At 42.8% G+C, this 20,653-nt stretch overlaps 1 protein-coding gene across 3 annotated transcripts in view; it reads right to left on the bottom strand.

Annotated features, from left to right (window-relative positions):
- The window catches only part of ARHGEF33 (Rho guanine nucleotide exchange factor 33), a 583,069-nt gene that overhangs the window by 287,238 nt on the left and 275,178 nt on the right, over positions 1-20,653 (bottom strand). For all 3 annotated transcript variants that reach the window (XM_073627670.1, XM_073627671.1, XM_073627672.1), the window contains one exon: positions 7,150-7,271. In XM_073627670.1, the coding sequence (XP_073483771.1) occupies positions 7,150-7,271 (122 nt within the window). The remainder of the gene's footprint in view (positions 1-7,149; positions 7,272-20,653) is intronic.

The raw sequence follows: 20,653 nt of genomic DNA on the forward strand, positions 1-20,653 counted from the left end.
GACAAAAAGAAGGGATCTTTTAAAGCTCAGTGTTCCTGACAAGGCATTTTCCTTTATTACTCTTTTAGACATACGTCAAGTCCACCTATCAGTGGTGGCTCTTGTGAGCCCTGGCCTGCCGTCTTTGTTGGTGGTAACATCAAAGCTAATTCAGCACAGCACCCACAACTTTCTTTCCATCCCTTTAATAACAACTATTGCCTGTGTCAGTGATTTGTGAAAACCCAATTAACCCCTTGGACTCAAGGAGGTGGGAGCCCATCTCTCAACATTTCTATGTACAGTATTTACAATGAAGAGACAAATGTTTTGTGAGTATACATATACATATATATTTGTTCAGATTGGGATTCTCTGATGTCCTTGTGCTTTGTTGGAAGATAACAGTCTCTAAAATGCTCAGTTGAATATTTTTTTTTTTTTTATGTTATATGTAGGTGCCAAATATATTTACTTACACATATTTATATATATTTTTCCTTTTTTAGAAATACATCAAACTGCTTCTTTGAAACTCCTGAGGAAGGAAACATACACTATAGAAAGAACTGAATCTTTCTATGTCATTCCGAAACATGTAGAGTGCCTTGTGTTGTTTTATTTCCACTCCAGTCAGTTGACCCTTGAGTCTACTGGGGTGGTCTATCACAACACTATAGCAGTTGGAATATAATCAATTACTGTCTCTTCCACCCTTTTGATCTTATATTTATTCTATGTTGTATGTATTTTGTAAACAATAAAGACCTTTTGATAATTTTTTAAACAATACTACTGTACTCTATTTTTGCACCTTATATTTCTTTCCTGGTGATATACTGCCCATAATATCCCCCTTGGGGCACACACCTATTTTTGTTTTCTTCCACCATCTCTACAAAGGACATATTTGAGGCCTTAAATCTCCTCCGTGATTGGTACGTTCGTGGCTCCGGGCTTTCCTCATTGCTGCTCTCCTCTGCATGCACCTGCTGTGTCTCCGCCATGTTCTCCACCCACTGCGCCGAAAGAGAAAGGGCGGGGAATACACTAGAACGAACGTCAGGGGCGGGCAGAGTTTCACGCATGTGCAGTGCATATAAAGCATAACACGCGTGCATTGTACGTACGATCTGTGAGCGGAGGACGGCGTATCGGAAGCGACGATCATTATAATGAAGGTACAATTTTAACTTGGTGCATCAGTGGCCTATACTGCTTATAGATTAAGGCCTATATTTGGTCAAGATTAGGAGAGTTTCGCCTGACATTAGGGTTTGTCTTGTGTTGTGTCTTGCAGAGAAAATGAATGGGTTCAAAGACCACAGCTTCCTCCCAATATTCATAGATAAGTACAGGGAGCTGCCCTGTCTGTGGCAGGTCAAACACCCGCATTACAATAACAAAATAAAGAGGCAGGCAGCGCTGGAGAAACTGCTGGAGTTGGTGAAGCCGCAGGTCTCCACGGCAGACATCAACTATTTAAAAAAAAAAAATTGGCCTGAGGAGCACATATAATCGTGAGCGTACTAAGGTCCAGAAATCCATGAGATCAGGAGCAGCAGCAGATGACATTTATGTCCCCAGGCTGTGGTACTATGACAGACTTCATTTTCTGGCAGACCAGACTGAAGTCAGGGAATCCCTCTCAACCCTTCCTTCCACTCTTCCTTACACGCTTCCTTTCACCCCAGCCGAGGCTTTCGACGTCCACCCTGGGCCTCCCAGCCAGGAAGAAGTGGAGGAGCCCAGCTTGAGCCAGGTATAGCATTGTTCAACATATTTCTTGTCGTAAAATAAATGATGTGAAATAGATGTTGTTATTGATCACTAATTGCTGATTTAATAAAGTGTTTTACATATCAATAGACAGTAGTAGCCAAAAAGGTTTGGGACAAGAATGAAAAATGCTGGGGTCAGAATGATAGTCTTTTCTATTTGTTAACATTCTATTTGCAACAGTCATGAGCTGAAAATTGTGTGTGATTGATGAACAAAATACTAAAACTATGTCCCTTTTTCTTACACAGGAAAGCCTCAGCCAGGAGGAGGCTGTGGAATGTGGCAGCCAGGAGGAGGCTGTGGAATGTGGCAGCCAGGAGGAGGCAGGGGTTATTGGCAGCCAGGAGGTGGTAGGGGTTAGTGGCAGCCAGGAGGTGGTAGGGGTTAGTGGCAGACAGGAGGTGGAAGGGGTTAGTGGCAGCCAGGAGGTGGCAGGGGTTAGTAGCAGCCAGGAGGTGGCAGGGCCCAGTAGCCTATCACAATCTCAGGTCCCTCCCCTCCGCCTTCCACAAAAAAGGGCCAGGAAGGGGAGTAATGTGGAGGAGGCAGCGCTCAGGCTGATTAGGGAGGCTAATGCTGCCCTCAGAACCCCCCTCAATCCTCAAGAGGCCTTTGCCTCCATGGCAGCCTGCAAAATGCAGGACATGGAGGAAGGCCAATGCATCATGTGTGAGGAAATCATTTATCGCACATTAAATAGGGGGTTGAGGGGCCAACTCACACCCAATACCCACCTGTGTGAGTTGGACCATCCTCCTCCACCTCCTGCCACACCTCCAACACCACAGCCACAGCCTGGAAGCAAGTGTGTAAGGAAGACAAGAAAGTGATGGCCTGGGTTCAGTCTGGTCTGGCAAAAGATGCAGGCTGTTGTATGACCACAGCCTGGGGACATAGATGTCATCTGCTGCTGTTCCTGATCTCTTGGAGTCCTGGACCGGATTGTGCTCACTATTATATGGACTTCTCAGGCCACCAATTTTGGCTGGCAAATAATTGATGTGTGCTTTGGGGTACAAAGGCTTCGCCAATTTCAGCAGTTTCTCCAGCGTTGCCTTCTTCTTTATTTTGTTATGACCCATAATAAATGGATATTTATAATACTTGGCTATGTGTTTAACTTCAAAAAGGACAGTTTGTTTGTGAGTAGGCAGGTACATTTCCAAAATACAATGTCAAATTAACAAGGGACACCAACACCAAACAACCTCCTTGAGATTAAAAAACACAAGATAATAATGGTGTTGTGGTAACTTGACACACAAAACAAGTAAAAATATTAGGGAGATCACTAAAAACAAAACAGGAGATCTTGATTAAACCCCCCCCCCCAAAAAAAATATCACTATAAAAACAAAAACAAAAAATTTCTGGAGATCTGATAAATAAAAAAAATTATATTCAGGAGGTCACAAGAAATAATAAAGAAATCAGTTTGTTAGAACTCTGTAGAAATATGAGCAGCAAAACAACTTCATTCTTCTAGCATTCTAAAGAAGAAGAGAATGCGCTACATTAAACTATTTAAAAAATTGCAGCGTGACAAATGTGCTATCTCCATTACGAACGGTAGTTTTACCAGACCGATCGATTCTGTGTCGTAATTTATTCTGAGCATGCGTGGCACTTTGTGCGTCGGAATTGTCTACACACGATCGGAATTTACGCAAACGGATTTTGTTGTCAGGAAATTTGAGAACCAGATCTCAAATTTTGTGCGACGGAAATTCCGATGGAAACTGTCCGATGGAGCCTACACACGGTCGGAATTTCTGACAAAAGGCTCCATTGAACATTTTCCGTCCGAAAATCCGACCGTGTGTACGAGGCAAAAGTGTTTGTATTCAGGGTCTGAGAAAGGAAGTTACACAAGACCTATGAAAATTGTGTGGTCCATACAGAGCAGCATCCAACTGTGTTTTGGGGACTTCAAGTTGCAAAACATGCCCTAGAAATTCCATTTAAATTGCTTTTCCACCTTGCCACCAGTGGCGGCTGGTGGGGTTTTTTTGGGGAGGACGGCAAACAACCCCCCTCCCCCAGGCCACTGGTGAAGTGGCACTAGCACAACTGCCACCTACCCCCCGTGGCACGGCACTAACATACAAACACCCCCACCCCCCGCTGTTCTTACCCTGGATGTGAGAGCAGCGGTTGGATGTGGCCATCTTCCAGCGTGACGGGCTCGGGGAAATCTGCTCCGGTGTCTCCTGGAGCAGCTTCCGCAGTATCTCCTCTCTGCTCCTCCCGGCGCTAGACGAATAGGATCGCCTGACATTTTGGCCAATTAAGAAACAAGTTTCATACCTGCTTCCCGATTGGCCAGGATGTGGATTAGTGTTGCAACAAATTTTCATTTGCTGTTGCAACATGCCTGAGTGGGCTCCAGACGCAATGCTCTGTGTCCCGAGTCCACCCTATTTTGAAGCCTATGAGAGCCTCTGGCCCTAATCAGATTCTTAAAAAAAAAAAACCTGGCCACTGTAATTCATATACCCGGTGACCCGAAAGGGATCTATCCACTGCATATAGGGGGGTGGATGGAGAGAGGGAGAAGCGCCCAGGCACCCCTAATGGATGGGCCGCCACTGCTTGCCACACAAACATTGTTTTTATTTTGAATATGCAACATGTACCCTCAGAGTGCATGATTTATTTGTGGAAGCATTCTTTTTGTTTTTTTAATCTGTTCCTTTTTACTTTAAAAGATAAAATTTTATTTCTTAAGCCAACAATGGGAATATTAGCGCTTCCCAGCTGTTTATATTACCCTTTGCAAACATTTTTAATAATATGTTTATTTACTTTGAGAAAGGGGTTCCTTTAAGAGCTAAGGATACTAGCGGTGTACCCCAAGAATCAGCATTGGGACATTTACTTTTAACCTATTTATAAATTATATAGTGTTTGGGATTAAAAGTACCATTTTAATGTTTGCAGATGACACCAGGCTATGAGTAGCATAACGTTCTTATAGGTTGTATCCAACTTACAAGCCGACCTTAATGAACTATTTAATTGGGCAACTATGTGGCAAATGAGCTTTAATGTTGATATACAAAAATATATGCACATAGGGGCTAAAAACATGCATGCATCATACATTCCAGGAGGAGTACAACTGGGGGAGTTAATGGCAGAGAAGAATGTGGGTGTTCCGGTAGATCATAGACTTAATAATAGCATGCAATGCTGTGTTGTGTTTTTTTTAAATATGATTTTTTTTATATTAATCAGACATGACATTACACAATAGTGGTTGCTCATAGAGATACTGTCAGATTTTTTGGCTTGAGTAGATATCTCAAACAAATGCTGTTTCATACAATGGGTATGTAGATACGATTGTTGTATTCAATTGACAGTTTGAATAGGCTATTGTATCTATAGCTACAGTAAACAAGTAAGAGAGGGTCTGTTCATTTGCTAGGCATTTTGCTTGTTATAGATATCTGTCAGTCTTGTATTGTATTCCTAAGATTGTAATAGTTTTGTATGTACAGCATCTTTGTATAGTAAAAGCACATTTACACACTGCGGAAGTCTCAGCTTCCTTGCTTATACCACAGAGTCACCTTGCTAGATAGACACAAGCAAAACAAATGCCAAGCTGCAGTTGCTAAAGCTAGCAAAATAATTTCTTGTACTAAAAGAGGTATAGACTTCAGAGAGAGAGAGACATCATTTTGCCCTTGTACAAATCATTAGTAAAACCTCATCTGGAATATGCAGTTCAGTTTGGGGCACTAGTTCATAAATAGGATATCAGAAAACTGGAGAAAGGCAACCAAACTGATAAGAGGCATGGATAAGCTCAGCTATGAGGAAAGATTAGCTGAACTGAATTTACTCTTTCTTGAGAAGAGGTGATTAAGTAGTGATCAACATGTATAAATACATAGGTGGTCCATATACTGAACTTGGTGTTATTCACTTTCAGGTCAGTACAAAGGGCAAAGGGGCACTCTTGTCTATGTCTTTCACTTATGCCAGTTTTAATTTTCAAATATGTGGGCCACCGGCCCAACAAAATGTATTAACTTACAATTTAATATAGCCTAACTGCTGTGAGAAATTCATTTTTTTTGCCGCAGTCAAAAATACGTTCCGCCTTTGGGTGGAAAAAAATTAAAAAACAAAAGGTGTTGACTGTGTTAACCCCTATCTTATATTCCTAAATACACCACTTATGTTATAACAAAGAGTAAATAAAATATTATGAGACAGTGAAAAATGATTATATGTGCAATATGCCAGTGCTTAAATCACATGTATAAATCCTCAAATCATTAAATGATACACCAAAATAACATCACTCAAGCCCCCAATCAATGTTGAAGGAATAAATCAAATCAATAAAGAAAAAAAATAAAGAAATATATATATATAATGATGATATATAATATGATATAATGATTACTGTTCATTTTTTATGAGGATGGATACCTCTTGTACCTATTTACTGGGAGCAGCATAGACCAAAACCCTGAGCGGAGTGGTTATCCCTTTTAATGAACCAAAGGCATGTTCATATCAATATCTGGTGAATGGCCAATCCATATGGTGGTGGTGTTGTCACTAAATTGGTGGATCAGTCACATGGAAACACAGATGTAGGATAAAAGTGTACAGGAATAGTTCAATCACAGTGGAGAGATTGCAGCGGGATTTATTAGCTGGCACATTTAAACCAGCAGCAACGCTGGAAACTGATTGATTTATCATTTTTATTATATATTATATATATTTTGTCTTTATTTTTTTCTTTATTGATTTGATTTATTTCTTCAACATTGATTGGGAGCTTGAGTGGGGTTATTTTGGTGTATTATTTAATGATTTGAGGATTTATACATGTGATATAAGCACTGGCATATTGCACATATAATAATTTTTCGCTGTCTCATAATATTTTATTTACTCTTTGGTATAACATAAGTAGTGTATTTAGGAATATAAGATAGCGGTTTTAATTTTCACCTAGTGATTAGTGGCAAGAAGACATCACTTACATGTGCTTTGACATATTTTCTTAAGCATATTTTCTTAATTTGCCGTAGCCCAGGTTCCTCTTTAAGAAAGAAACTAAAGGCGTGTACGCTGAATACAAATAATTAAGTCTATTTTTTAAAATAAAATTTTGGATAGTATTAAACAACCTCTGCATCTGTACCACTACACTACAGATTGAATGTCATTATATTAAAACTATTGAAAGTTCTGTTGAAAGTTCTGGGGCATAAAATGATTTAGATCAGCCACCAAATGCCATTTCATACTGAAGCTCTACAATATTATTATGAATCCTATATACAATAAGCTGTTCCTTCAGTTAACCTTTTGTTAAAAAAGTATAATCTCAATCAAATGTAGCGAAGAGCCACTCACCTGTTTTTTACTTTGCGGGACTCCCTCTTCTTTTCCTGTTGAAGTTGTTCAATCTTCTGCTGCATCTCTTCTTGTTTAGCAATAATGGCATGAATAATATCCATGGCTGTGTTTACCTCTTCCTGTGAAAAAATGCTGAATTAAATGCATACTTCTGTACAATGCAACATGCAAATAAATTGTAAGCAATAATGAGCACCTTTGATATTGCTGTATGTCACAAATGCCTTTTAGTGACGTCGTATCACAGCAAGCAATGGCCTCAACTGGTTCCCACATTTAGAAACAATAAAGTATTTGTTGTTATTAAACGTTGTTCAAGTATGCTATGTTAAATATATGATTGATTACTGTAGCCTGATCTAATCAGATGTAATATAAAGTATGTGAATGGAGATAAGCTCTTTATCTGACTTACTAAATGCTCACTCCACAAAATAGGGGAATTCCTTTATGATTCTACTGACTATTGCATCTGTTCTAATTATACAACGATTTAGCATGGTTTAATTTTAATGGATACTATTACATTAAAGAATCAATTTGTATTATTTTGATACAAGGTATCCCAGATAAAAAGCAAGCATGCTGTATCAATTTCTGGGATACTGCTATATATAATGCATTATTTGCATAAGTTAAATATAGCAGAAAGACCCGAAGCAGTGTAAAAAGAGTATAAAAAGAGTTACCATTGCAGAGCCTAGTTAAACATTGTGAGATTCAGTCCTTCAGCATTCAATGCATTGCAATTGCTTTTAGGTAGGTATGCAAGAAAGGCGGGTTGGAGAAAGGAAAGCTTACTGAAAAAAAAAAAGTAGAGGGAGGGCAGCAGAAAAAGGTGGGTGACATGTTGTAGTTGTCCACGCATAATGTCAAAAACTCTGGGATGGGTATTGAGAATTTCGCAGGACAGAAGTTCATGACACTCAGAGGTCAAATCAAAAAGATTATTGAATAAATGTTTCAGATGAAGCCAATGCATTTCAGGAGGAATGCTTCCTGCTTTCGCAGGGCTGAAAGTGCTAAAATTGGACTTGCAATGAGATACAATTAGGAGACCTAAATAACGGCTTGAACCAAACTGTCAAACTTGGACACATTGCAAATTGCCAGCATAGTTTAACTGTAGCCCATACTTACAGGTAGGTCATTTATAGATAATAAAGTTAAGATCAGGACAATAGCTCTGGATCTTTCATTTGAAAAAAGAACACAAATCCTACAAATATAATTTGTATATAAGGCAGACTTCTGCACTACATACTTTTTGATAGATGTAAAGAAGATTGTACAATCTGACTGCAACATGTTTAGCTTTTACAACATATAAAGACATTTGAGCTTATTTGGTCAGGCTAAATGCAAGGTGCAGTAACTCACAGTGGGAAAGTAACTTACAATCATCTTTTATTGTCTTGACTTATCTGAACTGATGAAAAGTGAAAATATAGTTTTTGCCTCCGGCAGTTGTATCATGTACATAATCAGCTATTTGCATGATCTCACTAAATAAACGTGGCCGTGTAAGTGGAGCCTTGCATGGCTGTGCTATTTTTAAATTGTGACAGCAGGTGCAGGGAGAAGATCTCCTGCCTGCTGTCACAGGGAGGGGAGATCGAGAGGCAAAGGAGGCAGGAGCTGGCACATGTTACATGTTCCACCTTAAATACAGGTAGAACATGTAAAATGTTCCAAAGGTGAACTTAGCCTATAAGGTCTTTTACCTTCATGCATTCTATGCATGAAGGTAAAAAACCTTCTGTGTGCAGCCCTCCCACAGCTACCCCTAAGCCCATTTTTTTTTCTTTATTTAAAAGCCAATGAATTTTACAAAACCACCTGCAAAACAATAATAAGATACAAAATAAGACCAAGGCACATCTCGGCATAGTTAGTTTACAATAAATACTAGGTCAACTGGTAATCACTTAAAGAATAACACATTCAACTTGGAACCAAAGTATATAGATCCTAGGTGATCAACCATGGTCTTTGGCAAATTCTCTAAACATTTTTGTGCTTTTAAGATAGTAAGGTGAGAGAACAGGCGTAACAACCGAAACCATCAAGAAGAAAGTAAAGAAAAGCTTAAGAGAGAAGGGGTCCTAAGAGAGTCCTATTGACCATATCCCTCTCAACAGGATTCTCCATTGGCTGTGAAGCCAGCAGTGCCTGGTCCCTATAGAAAAAATAGGGAGTCCAGATCTTCCAATATTTGTCTTCTTGCTCCTTCAAAGTCATGGTAAGATTCTCCATAACTTGAATGTCTGCAATTCTCATCTTGCAATGAGAAACTGTAGGGGCACTCATACATTTCCACAAGGCCGGAATACAGGCCCTGGCTGCTGTAAGCAAATGTTTCAATGAAGAGTTCTTAAATTTCTTGTTAGACATAGGGGTGTCATTTAATAGGTAGGCCGCTGGGTTCCTACTGAGTGAAAATGTTTAATTTTGGGCATTCCCAGAAAATATGTAGAAGGGTCTCTACAAATTCCGCACAGTGCCAACATGTATTCGGGACCTGCGGATATATTCTATGCAATTTGGCTGGAGTTCTGTTCCATCATGTGAGGAGTTTATAACCTCCTCCTGGTATCTACTAGCCAGGGAGGCCTTGTGAGCAAAAAGTTTTATCTTGTCTTTCTGAGGCTGAGTGAACGTAGTTTGGAGGTAATTTTTCTCAGTTGCTGCTGGGTCGTGGCAGGTAGTTCCACACCCATAGACTTACTGTAATTAATTTTGTAATTGGACAGTTGGCCATTTCTACGAAACTCTGCAAGAAGGGAAGGAAGCAAGACAGAGGGGGGTGTAATGAAAAAGATGAAATCATCTGCGTAGGCAGCTACTTTATATTTGCATGACTTGGTTGTAATACCTTTACTGTCTGGATGAGCTATGATAGTTCTCAAGAAGGGCTCTAGGGTCAGTATGAAGATCAAAAGTGAAAGTGGGCAGCCCTGACACATCCCATTATGTATATGAAAAACGTCCGAGAGTACATCATTAACTGAGGGGGTAAACCCAGCTTGGTCAAGGTAAACCAAAGAAAGAATATGAGGAAGCAACCTATTCACTAAGATTTTAGTGAAAACTTTTAGGTCTACATTTATATACAAAAAAGTGTAGCGCTATAAACTCCAAAAGTTACGTAAATGGTGTTTAAACACAATTCAAAGTGTATAACATACAATTAGGTGTTAGCATAGAAAACTATGATGTACTCTATAAGGTACAAATATTGTGTACATACTATAAACAAAAATGGAAAAAGCACAATGCAATATTAATATGAACCAAATACAATACACTGTGTACATATATAATATGCAAAAAATAAAAATAGTAATATAAATATAAAATATATAACAAATAATTCTGCGCTACCCAAACAGCAAGCAGCTAACACAGCCAATAGGATATAAGCAAAAACCAAAAAATAGTGTAGCGCTAATATAAAAAAAAACCATGTGTTGTATAATATGAAGAGCAATAGATTCCTCAAATGCACATATCACAAAAGAGGGCATAAAAAGTATATAAAAAGATGGAAAAGTCCTAAAAGTCCTCAAGGAATGTGTCTTGCAAAGTGATAGTGGTCCCCAATATGTATATGACTTCATATTGCACGTATCCATAGACAAAGAAAAAGATGATTCGAAGGTACACCCCCACCAACAATAAGAAGGCTTACCGGAACCTTTGGACCCAATAAAACCTACGTTCAACCTCGTTTTAAGGCCGGAAGTACATTAGTCAATTAGGCATTGTATATGCACAAATGGCCTGTTGGGCATTAAATAATATGTGCGAAGTTCATAGTTTAATCCTTTAAATGGATCCAAAGGTGAGATGGATAAAACCAAGAAAAAAGACAGGTGCACTGCGAGTGAGTGACCCGACGAGCGATGTGACGTCAAAAGCATGCGCCCGAAGCATGCGTTCCAAAGAATGAAAGTGCGCAGATAGGGGGAAGTAGTGTGATAAGTCCCAGTACAATAGGAGGCGCCTCAAAGGAAGCACAGTGCTCAGAAGTGAAAAGACACCGTGCGGCTTCATGGCAACAAGACGCCGCATGACAGGATCACATGCTCAGGATGCCGTAATGACATGTGTAAGTTGCCAGGGCAAGTGAAGTGAACCTGGTAACAAGTGAAAAATAAATAAAGGACAGACGTGAAAAGTGTGGGGTGAATAGCCACGAATGGCTACGTGAGGGCACAGAGTGGGTATGCCCACCCATGGGGAAAATAGGTATGTGTGTATATATCCATATTAGTGAATATCTGTGGTCACAAACTGTGAATGTATTGACAAGTATGTATAAAAAATGAATAATAAATATTAAATAAAAATATGAATAAAATAATATATCGAGATGTTTGGAAGTTGAATTGTCTGGGTGACAATATTAACTTCACAGGCTAGATTATATATATGTAGAGTGGACTCTCAAAAGAGGATCAAATGATAACAATTAAATGAATAAAATACATAAAAATAAAAAATAAAAAGGGGAACTCTAATCACATGTTGGACATATCTCCCTCAAATAGACAAACATGGGACACGAGTATATAAACCAAAACATAATTTTGAGAACATATATAATGGCATGTGAAAAATTATATTCACATACCCAAACTCAACGAAATAATCCAGGACACGAAGTATGCCAATATGTAAAATTAGAGTAAGTTGATGGAGAAAGGAGAAAGTGGGCCTGATGAGTCAGAGCATCAGGCCTTATTAATAAAGGAGTTGATGTCTAGCTCCACGTTTAGGCCAGACGAAAAAAGAGTACGGAGTTCATGGATCCAGAAGGTCTCCAAACGAGAGACACCTCTGGTCATGGCACCGCCTCTCCAAGGCGGAACGTATCTATCGATTACTATGAACTGTGTACCTTCAATAACACGATTGTGTTGCAGTTTGTAATGTCTGGGGACAGTATGTTTTAGTGTCCCCCCTCTTAATGAGGGCAATATGCTCAGACACTCTAACTGAGAAGGAACGGATGGTGCGACCGATGTATTGTTTCCCACAGTGGCAGGTGATTAAGTACACAACATAACTAGTGGAACAAGTACAATATCGTTTGATAGAGTATTGCTTGTGGGTCACAGAAGATGTAAACGAAACAGTTTTCCGTGCAACCCCAGAATTATGCTGGCAAACAACACATTTTCTACATGAGTAGAAACCCTCCATCTCATGGAATAAGGGCTGACATATGGGAGGGTTGATGATATTTGGGGCTATTCTACTCTGTAGGGTGGGGGCCCCCCTAAAGATAACTTTTGCTTGGTCAGGTAGAGCAGTACGATACGATCGGTTTTGAGGATGTCCCAATGTCTGGAAATGATGGCTCTAACATGTTTATGCTGAATAGAGAATGAGGTCAGCATAGACCACTTAAAAGTATCACCCTGTTCCACTTTGGGTTTCTCTTCTAATAAAGACTCCCTCTGGGTGTTTAAAGCATGTTGAAACTCACGATCAATTAGATAAGGATCATAGTCTTTGTCAACAAACCTAGCTCTCAGTATGCTAGATTGTGCTCTGAAAGAGGCAAGGTCAGAGCAATTGCGATGTAGCCTGGCTCCGTGGCACTGAGTCTAACCATGATCGGTGGTGGCAACTATCCGTTGGAATGAAGCCATTACGATCTGTTGGTTTAAAGTGTGTCTGGAAATTGAATCGTCCGTTACACATTTTAATTTCTAGGTCTAAGAAATTTATCTTGTCTTTACTGGCAACGTACGACAAAGAAATGCCCCTATCATTATTATTCAAAAATTGAAAATACTCTTCCAATGATTCGGCATCACCCTTCCATAGGAGGAGGATGTCGTCTATATAACGTGCCCACAGGACAAGGGAAGGAGTCCTGTTAGCATAGATGACATCCTCCTCCCATTTGGCCATGAAAAGGTTGGTGAGACTAGGGGCGAATTTAGCGCCCATAGCCACGCCACGTAACTGAATAAAATACTGTTGATTGAACCAAAAATAACTGTGCTGGGTAGCAAATTGTAATAATTCCATGATAAAAGAGCGTTGAAAGGGGGCGATGCTGGATTCTTTCTCAAGGAAATATTGAACCGCTTCAATGCCTTTATCTTGCGGTATACAAGTATAAAGGGAGGCCACGTCCGCCGTGGCCATAATATAGTCACCCTGTAGGACAAGACCCTCCAGTAAGCGGATAGTTGCTCCCGTGTCCTTCAGGAAGGAAGGCATTCGTCTGACTAAGGGCTGAAGAAAAAAATCTATGTACCGGCCTATACGTGAGGTGACTGAGTCTATCCCACTCACGATAGGCCGGCCCGGGGGTTGTATTGGATTTTTATGGACCTTTGGCAGGTAGTAAATGGTAGGAACCCTGGGTGCCAAGGGAACCAAAAAATCTTTCTCCTTACTATTCAAAATCTTTTGCTCGTGTCCCCTCTCTATAATTCTAGACAATTGTCTTTTATACAGAGAGGTGGGATTATTAGGTAATTCTTTAAACGTGTTTGGTTCATTGAGTATTCGATACATCTCTGACTCATAGTCCTTTTTATCTAAAATGACTATCCCACCCCCCTTGTCAGTCGGGCTATCAGACTCCTACTTACCAGACCGGTGAGTCCGCTTGGGCAGAGAGCAGGCTCCCTTACGCTTCCGACTAGCGGCCCCTGGTAAGGTAACAGGAAGCACAGGAGTGCGGAGTGGTATGAGAGCCTGTGAACTAGAGTCCAGATGCTGGTGGAATAGCAGTCTATGAACAGCAGGTGCAGGCTGGAACACAGGCGATGAGACTGAGCAGGATGGTCAGGAGACAGGCTGGGTTCGGCAACAGACTGGCAGCAAGGTACAATAGGAGCAGGCAGAAGCGGAGTCAAACAGGCCAAGGTCAGGTACAGGCAGCAAAAAGGGGAATCCAAGGGCAATCCGGGTCGTCAGGAGATCAGGTAAACCGGAAGACAAGACAGGAAACAGGAACTATGGCACAGGAAGCTGATGATCAGGCAGCACTGAACAGAGTGCCTGACAAACTTAAATAGGCCGGCTTGCTCACAGGCACGCCCTCTGGTGGCCAATCCCATGACCAGCAAGGTGAGCTCTCTGACAGTGCCCCCTCCCTAAGGGCAGCCTCCGGATGCCCAGCCGGGCCAACTTGGAGGCATGAACATTTCTGAAAGTCTGTAAAAGTTCCGGGGCATGTAAATTGTTTTCTGGTTCCCAGGAATTGTCCTCCGGACCATACCCCTTCCATTTAATAAGATACTGTATTTGATTGCACCTTTTCCTACAGTCCAGGATAGCCTCGATTTCAAACTCCTCCTCGTTATTGATCATAACACGCTCAGGAGGACTGGTACTACGGCTGGGGAAAGGATCAGGAGCGACCGGTTTCAGTAAGGACACATGGAAAACCGGGTGTATTTTGAAGGAGTCCGGCAGACTGAGCTCGTACGCTACGTTGTTTATTTTTCTTCTCACCAAGAAGGGTCCCATGAATTTAGGCCCTAGTTTCCTAGAAGGGCAAGCCATTTTTAAGTTAGTTGTGGACAGCCATACTTGATTGCCAGGTTCCAGGATAAGCTCCCCACGCCTCTTCTTGTCGAACGTTTTTTTATAAGAAGCCTGGGATTGGGCCATTGTTTCCTGCAGAAGTTTGTTGTTGGTAGAGAAGAATTCCAATGTCTCGGTCACTGCCGGGAGGGAGCATTCAGGTATTGAGCCGGGTAGAAAGGAGGGATGAAATCCATAATTGGCAAAAAATGGCGTCTGGTTGATGGCTGAGTGCAGGGAGTTATTGTATGAAAACTCCGCAACTGGTAGCAGAGAAACCCAGTCATCCTGGGAAAAGGCCGAGAAACAACGGAGGTATTGCTCCAAGGTTTGGTTGGTTCTCTCCGTCTGGCCGTTTGTCTGAGGGTGATAGGCTGAAGAGAACGCTAACTCAATTTCGAGGGAACCACACAATGCCTTCCAGAACCTGGAGGTGAATTGGACACCCCGGTCCGAGACGATATTAGAGGGAACCCCATGTAATCTCACAATTTCTTTAATGAATATCTTCGCCGTTTCCACGGCTGAGGGTGTGCCTTTCATAGGCAAGAAGTGAGCCATTTTTGACAATCTATCAATTATGACAAAGATAGTGGAGAAGCCTTCGGATGGGGGCAGTTCCACAATGAAATCCATCGCGATCATTTTCCAAGGTCTGTCAGGGATGGGCAAGGGTTTCAGTAAGCCCCAGGCCTTCGTCCGAATATTCTTGCTTCGGGCACATGTGTGGCAGGAACTGATGTAATTCCTACAGTCCTCGGCCAACTGTGGCCACCAAAAGGTGCGCTGCACCAGTTCGGTTGTCTTCTGAGCCCCGAAGTGCCCAGCCAACTTGTGGTCATGGCAAAGCTCTAGTACTGGTACCCTAAGGCTCTCAGGAACCATGATCTTCTCCTTATGCCAGAGTAAACCATCTCTTAGGCTGGTCTCAGTGGGTTGGGGTATAGTTGTGGAAGCTTGCCTTATTCTGGAGATTAAATCCCCTGAAGTAATAAAAAATTTCCTGCAGGCAGGATAGTGTCCGGAGGGACGGTTTCTTTGGAGTCATGGAACATTCGTGAGAGAGCGTCTGGTTTGATGTTTTTGGAGCCGGGTCTGTAGGTTATATAAAATTGAAAGCGAGAGAAGAAGAGCGCCCATCTGGCTTGTCGCGGTTTTAGTCTCTTGGCAGATCTCAAATACTCCAAGTTCTTGTGGTCCGTGTAGATTAGAATAGGATGTACAGCACCCTCCAAAAGATAGCGCCACTCCTCCAGAGCCGTCTTGATGGCCAGAAGCTCCCGGTCTCCTACATCGTAGTTTCTTTCAGACACCGATAATTTGCGAGAAAAAAAAGCTATTGGAAACAGAAGGGCCTTGGGGCCCTGACGTTGGGAGAGTACAGCTCCTACTGCGACCTCTGAGGCGTCAACCTCCAACACGAATGGCAAGGCAGAGTTAGGGTGTTTGAGGATGGAGGCCGACGTGAATAATCCTTTTAATTTTTCAAAGGCCAATTGAGCCCTGGGGGTCCAGCAGAATCGGGTTCCCTGTCTTGTTAATTCAGTAATGGGGGCGATGATCTTGGAAAAGTCTCTGATGAATTTCCTATAGAAATTGGAAAATCCAACGAAGCGTTGGACCCCCTTCTTGTCCGTAGGTGCGGGCCAGTCCAGGATGGTGGACACCTTTTGAGGGTCCATTTTAATACCTTCCACTGAAATGATGAGCCCCAGGAATTGGATGCATTGGAGTTCAAATTCACATTTATCGAGTTTAGCATACAGCCCATGTTGCCTGAGCCGGGCGAGGACATTCCGGACGTGCCTGCGATGATCAGTCAGTGATGATGAGAAAATGAGAATGTCATCAAGGTAGACGATGACGTAGAGATCCAAAAATTTCCGGAAGATGTCGTTCACAAAATGTTGGAATGTGGCTGGGGCATTGCATAGACCGAAGGGCATAACGCAATACTCGAAATGCCCACAACGAGTGCGAAAAGCGGTTTTCCACTCGTCCCCCTCCTGGATACGGATTAAATTATAGGCTCCGCGAAGATCCAGTTTTGTGAAGACAGTTGCCGTTCCTAGCCTCTGGAATAATTCAGGCACCAGGGGTAAGGGGTAGCGATTCTTGATCGTTATCCGATTTAATTCCCGGTAGTCGATACATGGCCGAAGGGAATGATCTTTTTTTTCCACAAAGAATATGCCTGCGCTGGCCGGAGATGTGGACGGGCGGATGAACTTTTTCTTTAAATTCTCATCAAGGTATTGTTTTAGCGTATCCAATTCCTGCTCAGTCAATGGAAAGATCCTACCGAAGGGTACTTCGGTTCCAGGTAGCAGCTCTATAGGGCAATCATAGGGCCTGTGTGGCGGTAGAGTCTCAGCACCTTTCTTGCTGAATACATCAGAGAAATCTCGGTAGGGTTCTGGGATGGCTTGGTGTGAGTTGGTTTCAGGGTGTAGGCCGAGGAGTTGAGGTATCTCATGGGCCATTCTTGGCAGGCAATGTTGTTGCCAATAATCAGAGAGAAACTCCACTTTCCCAGAAACCCAGTTGATATGGGGGTTATGGCCCAGCAACCACGGCATGCCCAGGATGACAGGGAACAGGGGAGAGGAAATGACATCTAAACGGAGGAATTCCTGGTGTTGAGAGTTTATAGTAGCTATTATAGGGATAGTCTCTTGAATGACAGAACCGGAACGGAGGGCGGAACCGTCTGCAAGGTGGACAGCCAGGCTCTGGGTCTTGAGTTGGAGTGGGATATCATGCTGAGCTGCAAAGGCCTGGTCCATGAAGCAGCTGCATGCTCCGGAATCAACGATGACTGGAACTTGGATAGCCTTTCCGGGAAGCTGCAAAGTGACAGAGATGGTAAGGTGAGTACTAGGTTTTGGCATGATAGTAGCACATATACGAGCAGAAGAACGACACTTACGCGTCTTGTTGGGGCAGACGCTGGCGTAGTGCCCAGGTTCCCCACAGTAGAGGCATAGGTTAAGGTTACGTCTTTGTAACTTCTCTTCAGGAGTCAAGGAAGGACGGAGCAGACCAAGCTGTATAGGCTCTGACGTGTCGAAAACTGGAGAGGTTGGAGGAGCCAAAGGCCTACTAGGAGGACTGGGAACCTGTGGAAGCATCCAAGTGGGTCGATAGGCACTGGTAGATCTTTCGGTGCGTCGTTCTCTCAGACGATGGTCAATTTGGATTGAGAGGTTAATTAATTCTTCCAGGGTCTGAAGTATCCCAACCCGTGCTAACTCGTCCTTGAGTGGATCGGACAAACCCATTCTAAACTGATGACGCAGAGCCGCGTCATTCCATGCCGTATCGGAACTCCAGCGCCTAAATTCAACAGCATAGTCCTCCGCTGCCCTGCGGCCTTGCCGAAGGGAGTGCAGGGAAGCTTCAGCAGAAGCGGTTAGTTGAGGATCCTCATAAAGTTGAGACATCGCCAAGAAGAAGGCGTCCAGACTTTCCAGGGCATCCGACTTTTGTTCCAGAAGGTGATGGGCCCAGGTTTGAGGCTCACCGGACAACAGGGAAATAACAAAGCCCACTTTGGTGGCTTCTAGGGAGAAGGTCCGAGGCTGCAGAGCAAAATAGAGACTACATGCATTCCGGAATGCACGGTATTTACTACGGTCTCCAAAAAATCTCTCCGGTATAGGTACTTTGGGCTCTGGAGGGAGCATGACTACGGAGGGTGCCCTGGTTGCAGACGAAGTCCCCTGAGGATTGGTAGGTGCAGACAGGGCCTGAACACGTTCCTCTAGTCGGGTATAGCCATCCTGTAAACTTTTGACTGCTTGGGTTAATCCTGCCAAGTGTCTGCAAAGTTCGTCCATAGGGGAGGCCCCCTGCCCGGACTCGGTCATGGCTGCCTGATACTATCAGACTCGTACTTACCAGAGCGGTGAGTCCACTTGGGCAGAGAGTAGGCTCCCTTACGCGTCCGACTCGCCGCCCCTGGTAAGGTAACAGGAAGCACAGGAGTGCGGAGTGGTATGAGAGCCTGTGAACTAGAGTCCAGATGCTGGTGGAATAGCAGTCTATGAACAGCAGGTGCAGGCTGGAACACAGGCGATGAGACTGAGCAGGATGGTCAGGAGACAGGCTGGGTTCGGCAACAGACTGGCAGCAAGGTACAATAGGAGCAGGCAGAAGCGGAGTCAAACAGGCCAAGGTCAGGTACAGGCAGCAAAAAGGGGAATCCAAGGGCAATCCGGGTCGTCAGGAGATCAGGTAAACAGGAAGACAAGACAGGAAACAGGAACTATGGCACAGGAAGCTGATGATCAGGCAGCACTGAACAGAGTGCCTGACAAACTTAAATAGGCCGGCTTGCTCACAGGCACGCCCTCTGGTGGCCAATCCCATGACCACCAAGGTGAGCTCTCTGACACGGGCGGATGACCAAGTCCTTCTGTTGACACAAGGACCTGAAACCCGCACCGGGCAAGGGATGGTGGCGAGTGCGTTTCTCTGGAAGTTCAGCCAAGTCTTTTGAGGACAAGGTCTCTAAATATACCGATGGCTGGTGCCACGGGGACGGGTGGATTGAATAACGAGGGATTAGACAGTCCAGAGTGAACCGTACCAGATGTTGCTGCGCTACCCCCGTCCCTGTAGGGATTGGAGATGAGGTAGCGCTGGATATTCAGTTTTCGTATATACTTATGAACATCTACAAAAGTGCCAAATCTATCTAATTTTTTGGGGGGGCAAACTTATGGCCCTTGTCAAGGACAGAAAGTTCTTCTTTAGTAAATGTCTTGGTGCTTAAGTTAAAAACACCTTGGCCTCTCAAGTTCTCCTTCTTTTTCCTCCTCTGTATTCTCCTCCCTCCTCTTGTACCTCTCTTAGGTCTGGACCCCTTTTTCGTAATCGTGGGTCCTCGTGAAAAACCTTCCCATTATATTCATTGGCATTGGGTTGATTTTATCTCTGAGGTGATTGATCATATGCATCTCTAGGTCTTGATCTATAATCAGTCCTGTACTCTGTATCGCGTATGTTTCTGAGGGGAGAAAACCTATTTGAAGTGTTCAGGGGAGGTCGACTGTAGTAATGGGGGTGGGAGTGGTATGTATCAGCATATTCTCTATATAAAGGGGGAGAAGCATCCCTATAATAATGGCGAGAATCAGAATGCTGTGCACCTCCACCCCGATGACCTCTCTCACCTCGTTTACCTTTGAAGTGTCCCCTACCTCTATTATTAGTACGAGGAGTATGTGGACTATAATGATGTACTCTCGTTTGGGAAGGTGTTTCATTCCCTCTAGCATCTCTACTCCATCTATTAGTTGGAGTACCGATAGGTGGAACATCTGTATTTATCGTTCCAGATATGGGAATATTTGGAAGACCCATCGGAATAGAGATGGTGGTGTTAGGGGCTGGATTGGATGGATAAAGTTTTTGCCAACCAAACACGGTACCGTTTTTATAGTCCCCCACATCTCTAGAGTACTTTTTTTGCTTCTTATTTTTCTGATCTTTATCCTCCTTTTCCAGAAAAATTTTGAAGATTGGAGGAAAGAGTACTATATTCAGACAAATTTTTGTACGCTAGAAGTTTGTCCTAGATATCTTTACTCTCCCTGTCTAATATTGATAGTTTTGTTTGTTTCTTGGTAATAAGAACGCTAAGGAGATTAATCCCTGTGTCGTTAAAGTATTTAAACCAAGAATCTATTTCAGGGTCCCCTTGTGGTGGGTAGATATCCCATCTAAGACTTCTAGGTACCATACGATTAATGATGTACTGTTCAAGGAATGCCACGTCCCATTGTAGGTGGAGTTCCGAGGATATGACATTCTTAAGCCTCATGAACAGACCACCTATTTCAGTGTCACCACCCGTGGCAATGAAAACTCCTTCTGTATTAACAGTACGGGAAGCTCTATAATCAAAGATGTTCATATTCATATGGAATAAATTGGGCTG

The sequence above is a fragment of the Aquarana catesbeiana genome, linkage group LG04 (genome assembly GCF_042186555.1).
Source record: "Aquarana catesbeiana isolate 2022-GZ linkage group LG04, ASM4218655v1, whole genome shotgun sequence".
Lineage (NCBI taxonomy): Eukaryota > Metazoa > Chordata > Amphibia > Anura > Ranidae > Aquarana > Aquarana catesbeiana.